The following is a 21,784-nucleotide window of genomic DNA, read 5'->3' on the forward strand; positions in this document are numbered from 1 at the left end:
GTAGTGGGAAGACTTTGAACTCTGTTTGTTTGTTTGTGGGGCACTCTGAGCCGTTCTCATGGGGAAGGGGACTCCCGTTCGCTTGGTGATGGATTTTGTACCTTTTGTTTGTATCCTTGGGGTTGTAGCTCACCTCAGCAGGGTTGATGAGCATTCTTCAACCTTCTCTCTTGGTGCAGCTCTAATCCACCAGGTTACTTCCTAAATTTCTGTCCTTTAACTCTCCTTCTGGATGGGAGCCTCTGTGGAAAGCTGCCTTCAGTCTGCCATCTTGTCTCTGTTCTCCTAAAGTGCAATTCTTTTAAAGATGAGCACAATTGGCAAACTTTAGCTAGCCTCATTGCTAAAGAAAACTCAGTATTATCATATATGAAACAGGGGACATCAATACTGACTTTACAGAATAAAAAAATAACATTAAGGAACTATGTGTAATTTTATGACAACGAATTAGATAACTTACATAAAACGGAGAAATTCAAAGAAAGATACACTACCAGAACTGCCTCAAGAGGAAATAGATTATCTTAATAGACCTATTACAAGCAAGAAGAATAATAACACATAACTATTAAACTAATAATTTAAAATCTTTCAACAAAGAAAAGCCCAAGCCCAGATGACATCAGTGAGTTTCTCCAAACATTTAAAGAATTAATATCAGTTCTTCACAAAATCAAAAGTAGAACAAGAGGAAGTTTTCTATATTCCCAAATTATTCTATGAACCAGTATTACCCAGATACAAAAACCAGAAAAAGAGATCACAAGAATAGAAAAATGCATATATATATATTAATATGAATATAAAAATCCTCAATGAAGTGCTAACAGACTGAATATTGCAATATATAGAAAGGATTTTAAACCATGAACAAGATGTTATTTTCCCATGAATGTAAGGCTGATTTAATATCTAATAATCCTTCAGCGTAATACCATATTAACAAAATAAAGGATAAAAATCATATAATCATCTGAATTCATTCAGAAAAGAACTTGACAAACACCAACACTTTTTTGTAATAAAAAGATTCAATATACTAGGAATAAAAAAGAATCTCCTCTACCTGAAAAAGAGTATCCATGAAAAAAAGTCTTCAACTAATGTCATACTTCCGTGGGGAAAGACTGAATGCTTTCTCCCTAAGTTTGGAAACAAGACAAAATTGTCCACTTAAGGTTTTAGCCACTGCAATTAGGTGAAAAACCAAAAAAAAAAAAAAAAGAAAAGCTAGAAAAGTACCTGACACAAAGTAAGAAAGTAAGCACTTTGCGAATCTTAACTATCACAATTTCCATTATTGTGGTTATTGAGATCAGGTGTCCTTTTCTAAATAAAAATATGAGACATCCTACAAAATTTGGATGAATTAGGTTAGATTAAAAAGATTATGTTTTATGTGTATACCTCTATAATATTCTGAAATTAAAAACATGTTGTCTTGAGAAATTCTTTTAATTTCATCCTTCAAGGACAGAGATATAAATACATTCTTCTTAATTACCATAATCTTCTACCAGAAGGATGGGCTAGGGATGATTACTTAGTGTCCTTCTCTATATTATGCCCTGGCATAATCAAAATGCTATATTGGTTTTAGTAATAGCCATAGTTGCACTACAGAAGATGAGGACAGTGGGGAGTTGTATTTACCGGGCAGGTGTTCCATAAAGGTGAGGTCTGGATGCTGCAGAAATGGCCACAATCACAGCTGGGACTCCATAGCCCACAGGAAACATGAGCCTCCTCATGAATGTGCTCCCACTGGAGTAGCTGACCACCATCAGGTTCCGTGCAGTGAGGAAGAGGTGCAGGCCCTCCAGCAGCATCCAGGTGAAGGAGGCCAGGTACAGATAGTGTAGGGCACCTGCGATGATGGCGCACAGCATCTTGGGGTGGAGTAAAAGACACTGTGGGCAGCAGTCTGGTCTAGGAGTGGTCCAGGACCGCTGTATCTGGCATTGTGGGGGAATTCTGATGTACATAATGGAGTTGTAAAGGGAAGATTTGTTTTCTTCATGCTGACAGGGGCATAGTTAAAAAAGAAAGAGAATAAAAGAAAAATTTGTTTTCTAGTTGGGTAAGGCAGTGTGAAATTGGCAGTTTCCTCTTCTAGCCCTCCCAGGACTCAGGGTCATTTCATTAAGGTATCCAATGCAGCATCGTTTCATGAACCAGAACCTTCTGGGGCAAGGAATGGAGTCCTTTGGGACACCATTATCAGTACCTTGGGTTTGGTTTGATCAATTGCTGTGAGGAAAAGGAGGTGGACCAGGAAGAGGCAGATGGAGAGCTGCAGGTGCAGGGAGTTGCTGGTGTTCTGGATGGCCTTGCACAGGAGGAAGGTGAGGGCTGCCAGGAGGAGGCACAACAGAGAGAGGCCCAGCCCCACGTAGGTGATGAAGGTCAGCACCAGACGGTCTTCCTGGGAAAAGAAAGGTTCACGATTAGAATTTCCTTCCTAATGTGATGAAAATGTGTCAAACGATCTATGAACCAAGCGTATGGTGCCCCACAATCATACTAATGTACACAGCTATGGTTTAATAAAAATAAAAAAAAATAGAATTTCCTTCCTGCTCTGGGGTAATGACTCCCACTGCCATTTTTATTCATGTATTTTTTTGTTTATGAAATCCAGGAATGGAGGAGGCACTAAATATGTGAAGTTAATCTAGAATTTTATGAGGTTCTGAACTAATGAATTTAGCCCCTGGGAGGACTGAAGGAGAAAAAGAGTCATGTCTTGCCATACTGGATGCTGACCCAGAGAAAATGTGGGCTAACAAATTTGCTTTTAGTAAGCTGCCACATTTGTCGGAATCTGTTACACAGCAGTAGATGCAGAGTGCATCTCCTCTCACCTGCACGTCGTAGTGCGCCATGAGGACGGCAAAGGTGCTGAGGTGGGTGCAGCAGCAGGTGGTGCTGGTGTCTCTGGGGTCCACTGTCCTGCAGCCTGTGGTGGCCCAATGTCCACATCCACTCTGGCCACGCTCCCAGAAGGCACAGAATACATTCTGCCTTGGCCTAGGGATCACTGACTGTAGGTACAGAGCACAGGTGTGAGCTGGGGATTGAGATGCTCTGAGATCCTGGCCCAAAGTTGGCTTGAGAAGGGTTGATTTTGGGGGAGATGATGCAAATGTGATGGGGCCCCCTAAACCCTAAGGGTTAACTGAGCAATAAGGCTGTGCCCAGGACTCAGGCTTCTTCCAACGCCTACCACCTCACCCTACCAGCACTCACATGATGGGAGAAGGTGAAAGTAACTGGGGAGCTGAGGTTCTGGGTGTTCTTGTTGCTCAGAAAGGCAGAGGTGACATCTGAGAGCAGGACTGGGGGGACATCCTGCAGCCAGCCCTTGTGTGTTTCATGCAGAGCTGCCAGATGCTCAGGATCCAGGACCAGTGGGGCCTCGGCCAGCAACTTGCCCATCCCTGGAGTGGACACAAGGCCCACCACAGAAGGGCCTGCAGGAGAAGGTCACAGTTAACATCTTGAGGTCCCCAGTTGGGCCTCATATTTCTTAAATAAACTCTTATCTTAGGGCTCCCCATACCCCACACCTCTTTTTAATCTTACATATTGTTTTCCACATTTTTGGGCATTTTGTCTCACCATGAAGCCTCACGAACCTTTTAGTATCTCAGCCATTACCTGTGTCACCAGGTTTCTGTGCCAGATTCCAGTTCAGTTGCATCTTTGCCTGATTCTGAGTCAAGGTGACATTCCTGTCTCCTTGGTCCTGTACCTCCAGGGACAGTTCTATGAATTGTGGGTATTATACAAGGGAAGTGAAGTTAGGATTTGTGCCTGCAGTGGTTGATGTAGCATTATTTTATGTGTGTGTGTGTATGGTGTGTGTGTGTATATATATATATATATATGACATGTGTATATTTATATACACACACTATCTATACACACATTATAGTTAGTGTATATGCTTACACTCATATATAATATATATGTATACAGATTAGACAGTATTAGAAAAGAATAGTACAAGCAATTGTACAATAACAAATTAGGTAAGCTAGATGAAATGGACAAAACTACCAATGTCAACTCAATGAGAGGCATCCCTTTATCAGCGTTCAAGCTGCATTACAAGGCTGTAGTAATGAAAACAACATGATACTGGCACAAACCCAGAGGCATAGACCTATGAATCAGAACAGAGAACCCAGAGACAAAAACCATCCTCATATTCCCACCTAATCTTTGTTAAAGCAGATGAAAACATACATGGGGGAAAGGAATTCCTATTTAATAAATGATGCTGGGAAAACTGGATAGCCACATGTAAAAGACTGAATTGAGAGGCACACCTGTCACCACTCACAAAAATCAATTCATAGTGGATAATAGACTTAAACTGAAGGCACGAAAATGTAAGAATTCTAGAATATATTGGAAACACTCTTAGAGATACTGGTGTAGGGAAAGAATTTATGAAGACAGGGAGGCGGAGCAAGATGGCAGCCGAGTAACAGCTTCCTTGCATCTGGGCACCGTGAGTCTGGGGAGATAGGACTCCAGGCATCTCTGGCTGGTGGGAACTGCCTATCATCACTCCTATGAAGATACAGGGAGTCAGCGAGAGACTTATGGACCCCAAGAGGAGGACTAAAACAGTGGAAAACCGGCAAGTGGTCGCGTGTGTTCAATCCGTCTAAACCCGCCCACAACTGTAAGTTCAGTAGCAGCGAGACTGCAAACCAGAAAGGCCTTACCTGTGAACTATTTTGATGTCCTTGGACTTGGCACTGAGTTGAACTGCCTTGGGGAAGGCCTGAGCGGGAGTGCGGAGAACTTTGGCCGTTGTCTAGGGCCCCAGTCTGAGCCGCTGAGCCAGAAAGAGCTAATAGTGTTTGGCGGTGGGTCACACGGATCCATTGTCAGTGATCTGCCCCGGCAAGCTCCGCCCTCAGGGTCGCAGAGCTACAAACGGGTGGGAGCTGGTAACCCAGCAACCAAGTAGCCTAAGGGTGGGGTTTGAGCCGCCTTGCAGCCCTAACCCTCAGGGGCAGAGTGAGACCGGTTTTGGCACACTGAGTAAGTGGATAGCCACTTCAGCAGCGATTCCAGCGAGAAAGCTGGGAAAGCTTCTGCTCAGCAAGTTTACAAGTTCAAAGTGCCTTTTAAGTAGGCTGAAGAGAGATTTAGGGTGTCTACCTGCTGGGGTTTGAGAAATCAGCAGCCTCCAGTTGTATTAGAACTGTGACTAACATCTCATACCCCAGAAGACCACGTGTTGCCCAGACAATATTCAATAACATATACAAACTGCTTTGTTTTTGGTTCTGTATTTTTTTCTTTTTTTTTGTTTGGTTGTTTTTTTTGTTTCTTTATTTTGACGTTGCTGATGTTCTTTTGTTTTTTTAATTTCAATCTTTTCCACACAGATCCCTTTTTCTTTCTCAATTTTCCTAGTTTTATTATAATTTCCCATTGCTGCCTTTTTTAATAACTTCAACTTCATTTTTGCTAGTGTTTCTACCGATATAATTTGGTTTTTCACCCAATTTTATCCCCGTAAAGTTTTCTGTTTGCTTCTTTTGGTTTGATTTATAGCATTTTTGTCTTTCCTCTCTACTTGGTGGAGGTGGGGTACTGTGTCTGATCAGGTTAGGAAAGAGCTGCTGACCTCAAGGGAACCACGCAACTGGGCACCCCCAGAAGGTGGGGTTTTTTAAGGTTGTGTCAAAGTACCCTACTGTACACCTATATTTCCCTGTCTCCCTCTTTCTGTGCCTCTCTTCTTTTTGTCAATATTCCTTATACCCACCCCCTCTCCTTTCTCTACCTTTCTTTTTTTCTTATCACTCGGTCCTCCTTTCTTTCATCCCCTTTTCTTGCTCTTCAACCTTCTCACCTTTCTGGTCCTGTAACCCTTAGTCCACAGGCACAAGAACTTAAAGAGCAAGAGGAAGTGAAAGGAAAATTAGGGCAAGGAAACAGATAAAAGAAACCACTCATGAGGAAGAATCAGCAGAAAACTCCAGGCAACATGAAGAACCAGTCTAGAACAACCCCACCAAGGGACCATGAGGTAGCTACTGCAGATGATTCCACCAGTATAGAAATGTTAGGAATGACAGAAAGGGAATTTAGAATACACATGTTGAAAACAATGAAAGAAATGATGGAAACAATGAAGGAAATTGCTAATAAAGTGGAAAATAACCAAAAGGAAATCCAAAAACAGAATCAAATAAGAGATGAACGATATGAAGAATATAAAAAGGATATAGCAGACCTGAAGGAAATGAAACAGTCAATTAGGGAACTTAAAGATACAATGGAAAGTATCAACAACAGGTTAGACCATGCAGAAGAAAGAATTTCAGAGGTAGAAGACAAAGTTCTTGAGATAACTCAGACAGTAAAAGAGGCAGAAAAGAAGAGAGAGAAAGCAGAACGTTCACTGTCAGAATTATGGGACTTTATGAAGCGTTCCAACATACGAGTTATAGGAATTCCAGAAGGGGAAGAAGAATGCCCCAGAGGAATGGAAGCCATACTAGAGAATATTATAAAAGAAAATTTCCCAAATATCACCAAAGAGTCTGACACACTGCTTTCAGAGGGATATCGGACCCCGGGTCGCCTCAACTCTAACCGAGCTTCTCCAAGACACATTGTGATGAACCTGTCCAAAGTCAAGACAAAAGAAAAGATTCTGCAAGCTGCCAGGAGTAAGCGCCAGTTGACCTACAGGGGCAAATCCATCAGAGTGACCGCAGACTTCTCTAATGAAACTTTCCAAGCAAGAAGACAATGGTCATCTACCTTTAATCTACTTAAACAGAACAATTTTTAGCCCAGAATTCTGTACCCTGCTAAGCTAAGCTTCAAAATTGACGGAGAAATCAAATCATTTACGGATATACAAACATTGAGGAAATTCGCCACAACAAGACCAGCTCTACAGGAAATACTTCAACCTGTTCTGCACACTGACCACCACAATGGATTAGCAGCAAAGTAAGAACTCAGAAATCAAAGGACAGAACCTAACCTCCACACTGATGCAAAAGACAAACCTAAGCAATGGACTCTCACAAAATAAGACGAATAGAATACTACCACACTTATCAATTATCTCAATAAATGTTAATGGCTTGAATTCCCCACTGAAGAGACATAGATTGGTTGACTGCATTAAAAAACACAAGCCATCCATTTGCTGTCTGCAAGAAACACACCTGGCTTCAAAAGACAAATTAAAGCTCCGAGTCAAGGGTTGGAAGACAATTTTTCAGGCAAATGGAATTCAGAAGAAAAGAGGAGTTGCAATCTTATTTTCAGATACATGTGGATTTAAAGCAACTAAAGTCAAAAAAGACAAAGATGGTCACTTTATATTGGTCAAGGGGAAACTACAACAAGAAGACATTTCAATTCTAAATATTTATGCACCCAATTTAAATGCTCCCAGATTCTTGAAGCAGACCTTACTCAGTCTGAGCAATATGATATCTGATAATACCATCATAACAGGGGACTTTAACACACCTCTTACAGAGCTGGACAGATCCTCTAAACAGAAATTAAACAAAGATGTAAGAGATTTAAATCAGACCCTAGAACAACTATGCTTGATAGACGCATATAGAACACTCCACCCCAAAGATAAAGAATATACATTCTTCTCATCACCCCATGGAACATTCTCCAAAATTGATCATATCCTGGGACACAAAACAAATATCAACAGAATCAAAAGAATTGAAATTTTACCTTGTATCTTTTCAGACCATAAGGCACTAAAGGTGGAACTCAACTCTAACAAAAATGCTCAAGCCCACCCAAAGGCATGGAAATTAAACAATCTTCTGTTGAATAACAGATGGGTGAAGGAAGAAATAAAACAGGAAATCATTAACTTCCTTGAGCATAACAACAATGAAGACACAAGCTATCAAAACCTGTGGGATACGGCAAAAGCAGTTTTGAGAGGAAAATTCATCGCTTTAGATGCCTACATTCAAAAAACAGAAAGAGAGCACATCAATAATCTCACAAGAGATCTTATGGAATTGGAAAAAGAAGAACAATCTAAGCCTAAACTCAGTAGAAGAAAAGAAATATCCAAAATCAAATCAGAGATCAATGAAATTGAAAATAAAAGAATCATTCAGAAAATTAATGAAACAAGGAGTTGGTTTTTTGAAAACATAAATAAAATAGATAAACCATTGGCCAGACTAACGAGAAATAGAAAAGTAAAATCTCTAATAACCTCAATCAGAAACGATAAAGGGGAAATAACAACTGATCCCACAGAGATACAAGAGATCATCTCTGAATACTACCAGAAACTCTATGCCCAGAAATTTGACAATGTGAAGGAAATGGATCAATATTTGGAATCACACCCTCTCCCTAGACTTAGCCAGGATGAAATAGACCTTCTGAACAGACCAATTTCAAGCACTGAGATCAAAGAAACAATAAAAAAGCTTCCAACCAAAAAATGCCCTGGTCCAGATGGCTTCACTCCGGAATTCTATCAAACCTTCAAGGAAGAGCTTATTCCTGTACTGCAGAAATTATTCCAAAAAACTGAGGAAGAAGGAATCTTCCCCAACACATTCTATGAAGCAAACATCACCCTGATACCAAAACCAGGAAAAGACCCAAACAAAAAGGAGAATTTCAGACCAATCTCACTCATGAACATAGACGCAAAAATTCTCAACAAAATCCTAGCCAATAGATTACAGCTTATCATCAAAAAAGTCATTCATCATGATCAAGTAGGCTTCATCCCAGGGATGCAAGGCTGGTTTAACATACGCAAGTCTATAAACGTTATCCACCATATTAACAGAGGCAAAAATAAAGATCACATGATCCTCTCAATAGATGCAGAAAAAGCATTTGATAAAATCCAGCATCCTTTTCTAATTAGAACTCTGAAGAGTATAGGCATAGGTGGCACATTTCTAAAACTGATTGAAGCTATCTATGACAAACCCACAGCCAATATTTTACTGAATGGAATAAAACTGAAAGCTTTTCCTCTTAGAACTGGAACCAGACAAGGTTGTCCGCTGTCACCTTTACTATTCAACGTAGTGCTGGAAGTTCTAGCCAATACAATTAGGCAAGACAAGGAAATAAAGGGAATCCAAATGGGAGCAGAGGAGGTCAAACTCTCCCTCTTTGCTGACGACATGATCTTATACTTAGAGAACCCCAAAGACTCAACCACAAGACTCCTAGAAGTCATCAAAAAATACAGCAATGTTTCAGGATATAAAATCAATGTCCACAAGTCAGTAGCCTTTGTATACACCAATAACAGTCAAGATGAGAAGCTTATTAAGGACACAACTCCCTTCACCATAGTTTCAAAGAAAATGAAATACCTAGGAATATACCTAACGAAGGAGGTGAAGGACCTCTATAAAGAAAACTATGAAATCCTCAGAAAGGAAATAGCAGAGGATATTAACAAATGGAAGAACATACCATGCTCATGGATGGGAAGAATCAACATTGTTAAAATGTCTATACTTCCCAAAGCTATCTACCTATTCAATGCCATTCCTATCAAAGTACCTACATCGTACTTTCAAGATTTGGAAAAAATGATTCTGCGTTTTGTATGGAACCGGAAAAAAACCCGTATAGCTAAGGCAGTTCTTACTAATAAAAATAAAGCTGGGGGCATCAGCATACCAGATTTTAGTCTGTACTACAAAGCCATAGTGGTCAAGACAGCATGGTAGTGGCACAAAAACAGAGACATAGACACTTGGAATCGAATTGAACACCAAGAAATGAAACTAACATCTTACAACCACCTAATCTTTGATAAACCAAACAAGAACTTACCTTGGGGGAAAGACTCCCTATTCAATAAATGGTGTTGGGAGAACTGGATGTCTACATGTAAAAGACTGAAACTGGACCCACACCTTTCCCCACTCACAAAAATTGATTCAAGATGGATAAAGGACTTAAATTTAAGGCATGAAACAATAAAAATCCTCAAAGAAAGCATAGGAAAAACACTGGAAGATATTGGCCTGGGAGAAGACTTCATGAAGAAGACTGCCATGGCAATTGCAACGACAACAAAAATAAACAAATGGGACTTCATTAAACTGAAAAGCTTCTGTACATCTAAGGACACAATAACCAAAGCAAAGAGACAACCTACACAATGGGAAAGGATATTTGCATATTTTGAATCAGACAAAAGCTTGATAACCAGGATCTATAGAGAACTCAAATTAATCCACATGAAAAAAGCCAACAATCCCTTATATCAATGGGCAAGAGACATGAATAGAACTTTCTCTAAAGATGACAGACGAATGGCTAACAAACACATAAAAAAATGTTCATCATCTCTATATATTAGAGAAATGCAAATCAAAACAACCCTGAGATATCATCTAACCCCAGTGAGAATGGCCCACATCACAAAATCTCAAAACTGCAGATGCTGGCGTGGATGTGGAGAGAAGGGAACACTTTTACACTGCTGGTGGGACTGCAAACTAGTACAACCTTTCTGGAAGGAAGTATGGAGAAACCTCAAAGCACTCAACCTAGACCTCCCATTCGATCCTGCAATCCCATTACTGGGCATCTACCCAGAAGGAAAAAAATCCTTTTATCATAAGGACACTTGTACTAGACTGTTTATTGCAGCTCAATTTACAATTGCCAAAATGTGGAAACAGCCTAAATGCCCACCAACCCAGGAATGGATTAACAAGCTGTGGTATATGTATACCATGGAATACTATTCAGCTATTAAAAAAAATGGAGACTTTACATCCTTCGTATTGACCTGGATGGAAGTGGAAGACATTATTCTTAGTAAAGCATCACAAAAATGGAGAAGCATGAATCCTATGTACTCAATCTTGATATGAGGACAATTAATGAAAATTAAGTTTATGGGGGGGGGAAGCAGAAAGAGGGATGGAGGGAGGAGGGTTGGGCCTTAGTGTGTGTCACACTTTATGGGGGCAAGACATGATTGCAAGAGGGACTTTACCTAACAATTGCAATCAGTGTAACTGGCTTATTGTACCCTCAATGAATCCCCAACAATAAAAAAAAAAAATAATAAAAAATAAATAAAATAAAATAAAAAAAAAGAAAAAAAGAATTTATGAAGACAACCCCAAAAGCAATCATAGCAATGACAAAAATAAACAAATGAGACCTAATCAAATTCAAAAGTTTCTGCACAATCTCTTCAAGTATTTCCCCTACACTCTCTCCAAGAATCTTTACAGTTTCATATTTTAAATTTAAGTCTTTTATCCAGTGAGAGTCAATTTTTGTAATGGGGAAAGGTATGGGTCCAGTTTCAGTCTTCTCCAGGTTGCTAGCCAATTCACCCAGCACCATTTGTTAAATAGGAAATTTTTCTCCCAATTTATATTTTTGATAGGCTTATCAAAAATCAAATGACGATAAGTGTCTGGGTTCATCTCTTGGTTCTCAAGTCTGTTCCATACATCTACCTCTCTATTTTTGTGCCACTACCATGCTGTTTTGATCACTATAGATTTATAGTATAACCTGAAGTCTGGTAGCGTGATCCCTCCTGATTTGTTTTCATTTCTGAGTAATGTCTTAACTATTCAAGGTTATTTCTGTTTCCATATAAAATGAAGTACTATTTTCCCCAGATCTTTAAAGTATGACAGTGGTGCTTTAGTAGGGATTGCATTAAATTTGTATATTGCTTTGGGTAGTATGGACATTTTAACAGTGTTGATTCTTCCCAGCCATGAGCATAGTATGTTTTTCCACTTGTTAACATCTTTAGGTATTTCTTTTCTCAGAGTGTCATAGTGCTCTTTATAAAGATCTCTTTATAGAGATCTTTCATGTCCTTTCTTTTTTTTTTATTAAATCATAACGGTATACATTGATATGATCATGGGGCATCATACACTCGCTTCATAGACCATTTGACACATTTTTATCACAATGGTTAACATAGCCTTTCCGGCGTTATCTCAGTTACTGTGCCAAAACATTTACATTCTACATTTACCAAGTTTCGCAAATACCCCTGTAAGATGCACCACAGGTGTGATCCCACCGATCCCCCTCCCTGTACCCACCCCCCCCTCCCTTTCCCACTTCCCCCTATTGTTAGGTTGTAACTGGGTTATAGCTTTCATGTGAGAGCCCCAAATTAGTTTCATAGTAGGGCTGAGTACATTGGGTACTTTTTCTTCCATTCTTGAGATACTTTACTAAGAAGAATATGTTCCAGCTCCATCCATGTAAACATGAAAGAGGTAAAGTCTCCATCTTTCTTTAAGGCTGCATAGTATTCCATGGTGTACATATACCACAATTTATTAATCCATTCATGGATCGATGGGCACTTGGGCTTTTTCCATGACTTAGCAATTATGAATTGAGCTGCAATAAACATTCTGGTACAAATATCTTTGTTATGTTGTGATTTTTGGTCTTCTGGGTATATGCCCAGCAGAGGAATTACAGGATTGAATGGCAGATCTATTTTTAGATCTCTGAGTGTTCTCCATATATCTTTCCAAAAGGAATGTATTAATTTGCATTCCCACCAGCAGTGCAGAAGTGTTCCCTTTTCTCCACATCCGCGCCAACATCTCTGGTCTTGAGATTTTGTGATATAGGCTAGTCTCAGTGGAGTTAGATGATATCTCAAAGTAGTTTTGATTTGCATTTCTCTGATGATTAAAGATGATGAGCATTTTTTCATATGTCTGAAGGCCATGCGCCTGTCTTCTTCAGAGAAGTTTCTCTTCAAATCCCTTGCCCAGCCTGCGATGGGATCCCTTGTTTTTTTCTTGCTGATGCGTTTGAGTTCTCTGTGGATTCTGGTTATTAAACCTTTGTCCGAGATATACCCTGCAAATATCTTCTCCCATTGTGAGGGCTGTTTGCTTGCTTTACTTACAGTGTTCTTAGCGGTGCAGAAGCTTTTTAGTTTGATCAAGTCCCAGTAGTGTATTTTTGAAGCTGCTTCAATTGCCCGGGGGGTTCTCCTCATGAAATACTCACCCAGACTGATTTCTTCAAGGGTTGTCCCTGCATTCTCCTCTAGTATTTTTACAGTTTCATGTCTTAAGTTTAAATCTTTAATCCAATGAGAGTCTATCTTAGTTAATGGTGAAAGGTGTGGGTCCAATTTCAGTCTTCTGCAGGTTGCCAGCCAGTTCACCCAGCACCATTTGTTAAATAGGGAATCTTTTCCCCACTGAATGTTTTTAATTGGCTTGTCAAAAATCAAATAGCGGTAAGTAGCTGGATTCATCTCTTGGTTCTCTATTCTGTTCCAGATATCTACTTCTCTGTTTTTGTGCCAATACCATGCTGTTTTGATCACTATCGATTTGTAGTAAAGTCTGAGGTCTGGTAGTGTGATTCCTCCTGTTTTGTTTTTATTTCTGAGTAATGTCTTGGCTATTCGAGGTTTTTTCTGATTCCATATAAAACGAAGTATTGTTTTTTCAAGATCTTTAAAATATGACAGTGGAACTTTAATAGGGAGTGCGTTGAAATTATATATTGCTTTGGGTAGTATGGACATTTTGACAATGTTGATTCTTCCCAGCCATGAGCATGGTATGTTTTTCCATTTGTTAACATTTTCAGCTATTTCTTTTCTTAGAGTTTCATAGTTCTCTTTATAGAGATCTTTCACGTCTTTTGTTAGGTAAATTCCCAAATATTTCATCTTCTTTGGCACTACTGTGAATGGGATAGAGTCCTTAACTGCTTTTTCAACTTGACTGTTGGTGTATATAAAGGCTACCGATTTATGGATGTTGATTTTGTAACCTGAGACGCTGCTGTATTCCTTTCTTAGGTAAATTCCCAAATATTTCATCTTCTTTGGCACTACTGTAAAAGGAATAGGGTCCTTGACTTTTTTCAGTTTGTCTATTGTTGATATATATGTAAGCTGCCGATTTGTGAGTATTGATTTGTATCCTGAGATGCTGCTGCTGTATTTCTTGATTACTTCTAAGAGTTTTCTAGTTGAGTCCCGGGGGTTTTCCAAGTATATAATCATATCATCTTCAAAGAGTGAAAGTTTGATCTCCTCTGACCCTATATCGATACTCTTTGATCACCTTTTCTTTCCTGATCGTGATGGCTAAGACTTCCATTATAATGTTAAAGAGCAGTGGAGATGATGGGCTACATTGCCTGATCTGAGTGGAAATGTTTTCAATTTTACTCCATTCAATATGATATTGGCTGTGGGCTTGCTGTAGATGACGTCTATCAGTTTAAGAAAAGTCCCTTTAATACCTATTTTTCTAAGGGTTCTGATCATGAAAGGATGCTGGATATTGTCAAAAGCTTTTTCTGCATCTATTGGGAGAATCACATGGTCTTTGTTTTTTATTTTGTTTATGTCATATATTATATTTATAGATTTACATATATTGAACCAACCTTGAGACCCTGGGATAAAACCCACCCAGACACTTATAATCATTTGATCTTTGATAAGCCCATCAAAAATATAAATTTGGGGAAAGATTCCCTATTTAAGAAATGGTGCTGGGTGAACTGGCTGACGACCTGTAGAAGACTGAAACTGGACCCACACCTTTTACCATTAACAAAAATTAACTCTCACTGGATAAAAGATTTAAACTTAAGACATGAGACTATAAAGATTCTTGGAGAGAAACACTTGAAGAAATTGGCCTGGGAGAATACTTTATGAGGAGGACCCCCTGAGCAATTGAAGCAACACCAAAAATACATTACTGGGATCTGATCAAACTAAAAAGCTTCTGCACAGCCAAGAACACAGTAAGTAAAGCAAGCAGACAGCCCTCAGAATGGGAGCTGATGTTTGCAGATTATGTTTCTGACAAAGTTTGATAACCAGAATCCACAGAGAATTCAAACCTATTAATAAGAAAAGCACAAGTGATTCCATTCCACTGTGGGCAAGGGACTTGAACAGAAGCTTCTCTGAAGAAGATAGGCACACGGCCTATTTGGATACACGAAAAAATGCACATCATCTTTAATCATCAGAGAAATGCAAATCAAAACCACTTTGAGATTTCATCTAACTCCAGTAAGAGTAGCCCACATAACAAAATCCCAAAACTACAGATTTTGGTGTGGATGTGGAGAAAGCAAACTCTTCTGCACTGCTGGTGGGAATGCAACCTAATATCTTCCTTTTGGAAAGAAGTTTGGAGAACACTCAGGGATCTAAAAGTAGACCTGCTGTTTGATTCTGCAATTCCTCTACTAGACATATATCCAACAGACCAAAAATCACTTTATAATAAAGGTATTTGCACCAGATTGTTCGTTGTAGCTCAATTCATAATAGCCAAGTCATGGAAGAAGCCCAAGTGCCCATGGACCCATGAATGGATTAACAAACTGTGGTATATGTACACCGTGGAATATAATGCAGCCTTTAAAAAGATGGAGACTTTACCTGTTTTTTGTTTATATGGATGGAGGTGGGACATATCCTGCTTAGTACAGTATCTCAAGAATGGAAGAAAAAGTATCCAGTGTACTCAGTACTATTATGAAACCAATGTACAATTACTCACACATTCATATGAGAGATAAATCACAACTATAACCCAGGGTGAAGGAGGAAAGAGGAGGAGGATGGGAGGGGAGGGGAGAGGATTGATGGAAGGAGGGTAAATGGCAGGAGTGTTTAAACCTATGGTGCATACTGTAAGGGTACATGTCTAATCTATTAAGTATAGAGTGTCAATGTCTTAACATAATAGTTAAGTAAATGAGGTGAAGGATATATTACCTAGTTTGATATAAGCATTCCAAATTGTATATAAAATCAGCACATTGTACCCTATAAATGCATTAATGTGTACATGATCTATGTGTTTATGACTTAGTAAAAAAATAAAAAAATAGATAATTCTATGATGTTAGTATTACTCTGATAAGAAAACCAGATAAATAGCACAGTGTCTATGGCGCCAGCCACATACACCTAGGCTGGCAGGTTTGAGTGTGGCCTGGGTCTGCTAAAACAACAATGACAACTGCAACAACAACAACAACAAAAAATAGCCGGGTGTTGTAGCAGGTGCCTGTAGTCCCAGCTACTTGGGAGGCTGAGGCAAGCAAATCTCTTAAGCCCAAGAGTTGGAGGTTGATGTGAGCTCTGATGCTACAGCACTCTACTGAGGGTGACATAGTGAGACTCTGTCTAAAAAAAAAAAAGAAAATGAGATACAGACATCACAAGGGAAGAACACTATAGACCAATATTTCTTATAGATAAAGATGAAAAAAGCATCAGGAAAATATTAGGAATATATTTAAGCAAGGAGGCGCAAGACTTGTAACACAGAAAACTGCAGAAATTTTTGAAAGAAATTAAATCGCCTAACTACTGCAGGACCCAACCCCTGAGCAGTGGATTGGTACTTACTCGGCAAGGCACCCAAATACACAAAACAATATTATAGGACAACAAATTTGGAGGACTTATATTATCTGGTTTCAAAACTAAATACAAGTCCACAGTAAGCAAAACAGTATGGTATTGGCATAGGGATTAACATATAGGCCAACAGATTAGAATTGAGAGCGCAGAAATGAACCCATACATTAATGGTTAGTTGATTCCTAACAAAAGGTGCTGAGACTAATCAATGGAGGGAAAGATAACTGGATATAGACATGCAACAGAAAATACATGTTACCAATACACAAGAATGAATTCCAAACATGTCAAAGATTCCTAAATTTAGAAACTAACACTAGAACACTTTGTAGAAATACAGTAGTAAATCTTCCCAGCGATGGATTTGACAATGAATTCTTAAATATGACATCAAATGCATGATCCACAGAAATAAAAGCATAAATAAAATAGGCTTCCTTGATATTTAAAACAACTGAAGTACAAACATTATCAAAGTGAAAAACCAATCCAGAAAAAAGAAGATATTTGCAGAATATTTGTAGAAGGAAATATTACCTATCTCATATATACAAAGAGCTCTTACAACTCAACAACCATGAGACAACCCAATTAAAAAATGGATAAAGGATTTGAATAGCTATTTCTCCAAAAATTATACACAAACGACAAACAAGCACATGAAATTATGTTAAACATTGCTGGTTATTTGTAATGTGCAAATTTAAACCACAATGAAATCTCACCTTATGTACACTAGAAAGGCTATAATAAAAACAATATTTTAAGGTATGGAGGTTGTAACCCTCTAGTGTTTCTTGTGGGAATATAAAATAGAGAGGCCACTTTGGAAAAATAGTTTGGTGGTTCCTCAAAAAGTTGAACATAGAATTACCATATTACCCAGCAATTCCACTCCTAAGTACATACTAAAAAGAATTGAAAACAGAGTGGGCATAATGGCTCATGCTGTAATCCTAATACTCTTGGAAGCTAAGGAAGGAGGATTGCTTGAGGCCAGGAATTTGAGACCAGCCTGAACTAGAGTGATACCCAGTTGTAAAATCTAGAAAAATTAGCTGGATGTGATGGCAAGTGCCTGTAGTCCAAGCTACTGGGGAGACCAAGGCAAGAGGATAATTTGAGGCCAGGAGTTTGAGTTTCAGTGAGCTGTGATGACGGCACTGCACTCTAGCCTGGGCCACACAGAGCAAGACTCTGTTTCAAAAACAAACAAGCAAAAGAAAAAAAAAAGACAGAGAACTGAAAACAGTTATCGGAATAATTCTTATATGCCAACATTCATAGCAGCATTATTCACAATAGTCAAAGGGTGGAAAAAACCCAAATGTCCATCAATGGTTGGATAAGTTAAACAAAATGTGGTATATCCATATATGATGGAATGATACTAAGCCCTGGAAAACAATGAAATACTGATACTGGTGACATGGATGTACCTTAGCAACGTTATGGTAAAGAAGCTCAACTAAAAGGTGACATAGTTATGATTCCATTTATATCAAATATCCTGATGAGGCAAATCCAGAGTAACAGAAAGCACATCAGTGTTTCTCAGGGGCTGAAGGAAAAGAGGAATGAGACGTGATTGGTTAGGAGGTATAGTGCTTAGTTTTGGGTGATGGAAACATTTTAGAGCTAGAGGTGGCTGTTGTACACTACGAATATCCTGGGGTCTACTGAAATGCATGTTTTAAAATAATTCATTTTATGTAATGTGAATTATGCCTTAATAAAACAAATTGCACTTATATGTCAAATAATATTAATTTGTCTTCTTCAACATTAAATACATTGTTTTATTTTGAAGCTATTTCTGTTTTGTTAATGTCTTCATCATATTTATTTTGCTGCTTATAATTTCTGTTACAATGAAAATACATATTATTTACAGATTTATGAATATCTTTTTAATCTTTTAATTTATTTATGAGAGGAATATTGAGATACAAGTATGGTCACTGGGCTCTAGTGAGATGAGAGAGGAATGAGGCAGGGAAGAGGCAAAGCAGGATCCTTAGGGCAGACCCAAGTGCTTACCTGTGCCTGCAGAGTAATTGAAGGTCAACAGCCCATCAGGCAGGGTCTTGCTCAGTCCTCTCAGGACGTCCTCCAGGCCAACCAGTAGGTGAGTGGCCACATAGTGCTGCTGTGAGCGGGGCAGGGTCTCCAGCAGCTCATCTACCAGCTGCATGAGGTCCTGGAGGGATGGGAACATGGAGCTAGTGAGGCACAGACCAGAGGGGTGGCATGAAGACCTTGACCACTCGGGCCCAGAGAACAGACTCCAGAGATGGTCAAGTTGGCATCGGATGGGATTTTCTGGGGAATCCTTGCCCCTAGAAAATAGCCCCTTAGAAATTAATCTTTCTCTGACATATCAATAATGACATACTCTTGATGTACAGGAGCAGCAGGAGGAAAGATAGTAATAGCCTAACGGTGTGTACAACAACCAGTGTCCACTCTTCCACTAGCTCCGGGAAAGGCAGGAGTCTGACCTAGGAGCCCAAAGCACTGCCCACCTCTGTGGAAGGCTTTTATCTGCCCTTACCTTGATGGTGTCCTGGGCTGAGGCTGACTCCAAGTCTCTGCCCAGATCCTGGATTTTGTCAAAGAAGGCAGAGAGACTCTTGGGAGAGGAAAGAAGAGAGGGTTAGGCCTTCTCTAGTGTGGCTGGGGAGCTCAGAATAAATCCTGGTGCTGTGTGGAGGGGTTTCCTGCCCCCTGGTCCCTGCTGGAGCCACTCACCTGGCTGTTGACACCTGGGGGTAGGGTCCAGTGGGTGAAAGGTATCTCTGCAGGGAACAGGACAGCAACATGTTAGGTGTGCGGAGTGTCTGAGTGTGTTGGGATGGGGGAGGTTGTGAGGTCAGAACATACCTTCACAGACAGGGTTCTTTTGGCTGGTTGGGACCCCAGCTTTTGGCTTCCAGCCCAGGCTGCAGTGGCATGTGTATGATCCCACTGTGTTGACGCAGACAGCAGACTTGTGGCACAGATGCCGCCCGGAGCTGCACTCATCCATATCTGGAGGCCCAAAGAAGGGGGTTAGGGCTTGTTCCAGCCCAGAGAGGCGGCCCCTCTCTTGTATAAGCCCCCACCACACTCCTCTCAGTGATAGTGCACCCCTTGGAGAGGCAGAAGCTGGGTTGTGGCAGGTGTGGAGAGGCCTGAGCACAGCAGGTGGACCCTGTCCAGATGTGCAGCTGTGGAAATACTGAGAGGCCTTTCTCCCAGTTAGGAGTTAGCTACTGCCTGGGTTCCCCCGAGCATTCTCCTCAGCACCCAGCTCTTTCCCTGAGACCCCCAGATCTTTTCATATCCAGCCTCTAAAGAGGCCAGGCACAGCATAGTGGCTCCAGCACTTATTCTGCTTGGTTTGTGTGGGGGCCAGTGTGCGACTGGAAATTTGGTGGTGAATCTTTGGCAATGTGGGGTCTGGACTACAGACCTTCGCAGATGGTGTTGTTTGGGCCATTAGGAGACCCGGGAATTGGCTTCCAGCCCCAGCGGCAGCGGCACTCATAGGTGCCTACTTTGTTGAGACAGTGGGTGGAGTTTGGCAAGGGTTTCATCCAGAGGTGCATTCATTCACATCTGAGGACAAAGCCAGAGGGTCAAACCCTGCCCCTGACCAGCTCCTCTCCCTGCACTGCACCTACAGTTCCCTAGGCCAATGGTCTTATTAAATGTGCTGCCATTTGTTGACCTTCAACTTCACCAGTGGGCTCCTTGCAAGATGGGCACAGCAGGGACCTTGGTGTCTAGTTTATCGGAAGAGAACCTATGAGGGAAGCTGAGTCACAGGACCTTCACTTCCTGACCAAGCACTTTCACCTGTGCCCTTCCTACCCATGGCTGTGGCTCCCCTTCTCAGAACTGGAAGTGATGACTTCTTCCACTTGAATGTGACAAATGAGGAAGGGGTGAGGTCTGGAGGCTCCACAAAAAAACACCAGAGTCAGAGGGTCCACCACCTCCCTGTCCTCTGTCAGGACCTTCCTAGGAAGTGACTCCTTAGGCAGGGTATTAGTAGGCCATTGACCTTGTAGGAAACTGGGTCTTCTTCCTCCTCCTCGGCTCTAGGCTCACAGTGCTCCCTGGGGCTGGAGACCTGTGCACAGCTTCAGGTCCTCTGCTTTGATCACAAAGCCAGGTGGGCACTGGCAGGTGTAGCTGCCCAGGGTGTTGATGCAGATGCTGTGGCTTTTACAGATTCTGGGGTTCTGCTGACATTCGTCTACATCTGCAAGAGGAAGGGTAGCCTTCACGACTGGAGGCTTTTCTGGAACAAAAGCATCCAGAAAGCACAATTGTCACCTCCCTTTTCCAAATGCACTCAGAAGCATCCTATGGAAAGATTGGTGGCCTGGCCCTTCATTGTCCTCATGCAGCTGGGAGCAGGCCAGGTCCTCCCCATCTGCTCTCCTGATTGGGGCGAAGGCATCCCAGCCTCCTGTGTCCTAGGATTTGAAGGAAAATCCTGGGAACCAGCTGCAGGGCAAAGGTTACATTCCAGAGCAGGACCCCATCTTGGTTCTTAGTGGCATTCTTTGGGCAAACTCCTCCAGGTGGCTGTTTGCTGGATAACTTCTCCTGGGAGTCCTTAGAAGGAATTCAGTGACCTTAGCAAGACAGCACTCTCCCCTCTACACTGAGAGCCCAGCTCCATGGGGATGGCCTGAACCTGACCCTGAGCCAGGACCCCTGGGACGAGGTCCAAGAGCTCTATTGCCGTCTACCTGCAGAGAGGCCAGGAGGGACAGGTGGAACCAGGACCACAGGTTCTTTTCTTTATAGCGGTGAAGGTCTGCTGACTCCCCTCAGACTCTCTTTGGACCTGCAGCTGTGGCTCGGCCTTCTTATCGCCTGCCTTTCCTTACTATTCTTTGGGCTAATTTTCTTTCTCTGGGTAAGTTGTGGCTTTTGCCCACCTCCTTCTGGCTCCCATCTGGCCTTGCAGATGCCTGAAGCTCCCTTTCCTGCCCAACCAGTTTCCCTTGGAAAGGGGGCAAAGCCTTGTGATGCATGGGGGATTGGCTTCTCCTGGACTGGCACCACAGTGTGGGGCAAAACCATGGCAAGGACATAGCAGGCTGGGTGCAAAGAGCTTTCTTTTAAGTGTCAGCCCCAGAAATAGCCCACACAGGGGCCCAATCTGTTTGGGAGAATACTGAAAAGGATGCATCACATAATAAATTTTGAAGCATTAAGATGCATATAACACCTACTATGTGCCAGGCTGTGTTAAAAGAACTTACAATTTCGTCGATGCTCCCAGAGATAGGCACTGGTATTGTCACCCTCATTTTATAAATG

At 41.0% G+C, this 21,784-nt stretch overlaps 1 protein-coding gene across 1 annotated transcript in view; it reads right to left on the minus strand.

Annotated features, from left to right (window-relative positions):
- LOC128580996 (adhesion G protein-coupled receptor E2-like) overlaps positions 1 to 21,784 on the minus strand; it is a 47,457-nt gene that overhangs the window by 18,049 nt on the left and 7,624 nt on the right. Inside the window, 12 exon segments of the mRNA XM_053583459.1 lie at positions 1,657 to 1,892; positions 2,231 to 2,428; positions 2,868 to 3,047; positions 3,253 to 3,476; positions 3,664 to 3,771; positions 18,503 to 18,662; positions 19,017 to 19,094; positions 19,214 to 19,269; positions 19,346 to 19,492; positions 19,917 to 20,027; positions 20,030 to 20,062; positions 20,580 to 20,711. Coding sequence (XP_053439434.1) covers positions 1,657 to 1,892; positions 2,231 to 2,428; positions 2,868 to 3,047; positions 3,253 to 3,476; positions 3,664 to 3,771; positions 18,503 to 18,662; positions 19,017 to 19,094; positions 19,214 to 19,269; positions 19,346 to 19,492; positions 19,917 to 20,027; positions 20,030 to 20,062; positions 20,580 to 20,711 — 1,663 coding nt within the window.

This window comes from Nycticebus coucang, chromosome 3 (genome assembly GCF_027406575.1).
Source record: "Nycticebus coucang isolate mNycCou1 chromosome 3, mNycCou1.pri, whole genome shotgun sequence".
Classification (NCBI taxonomy): Eukaryota; Metazoa; Chordata; class Mammalia; order Primates; family Lorisidae; genus Nycticebus; species Nycticebus coucang.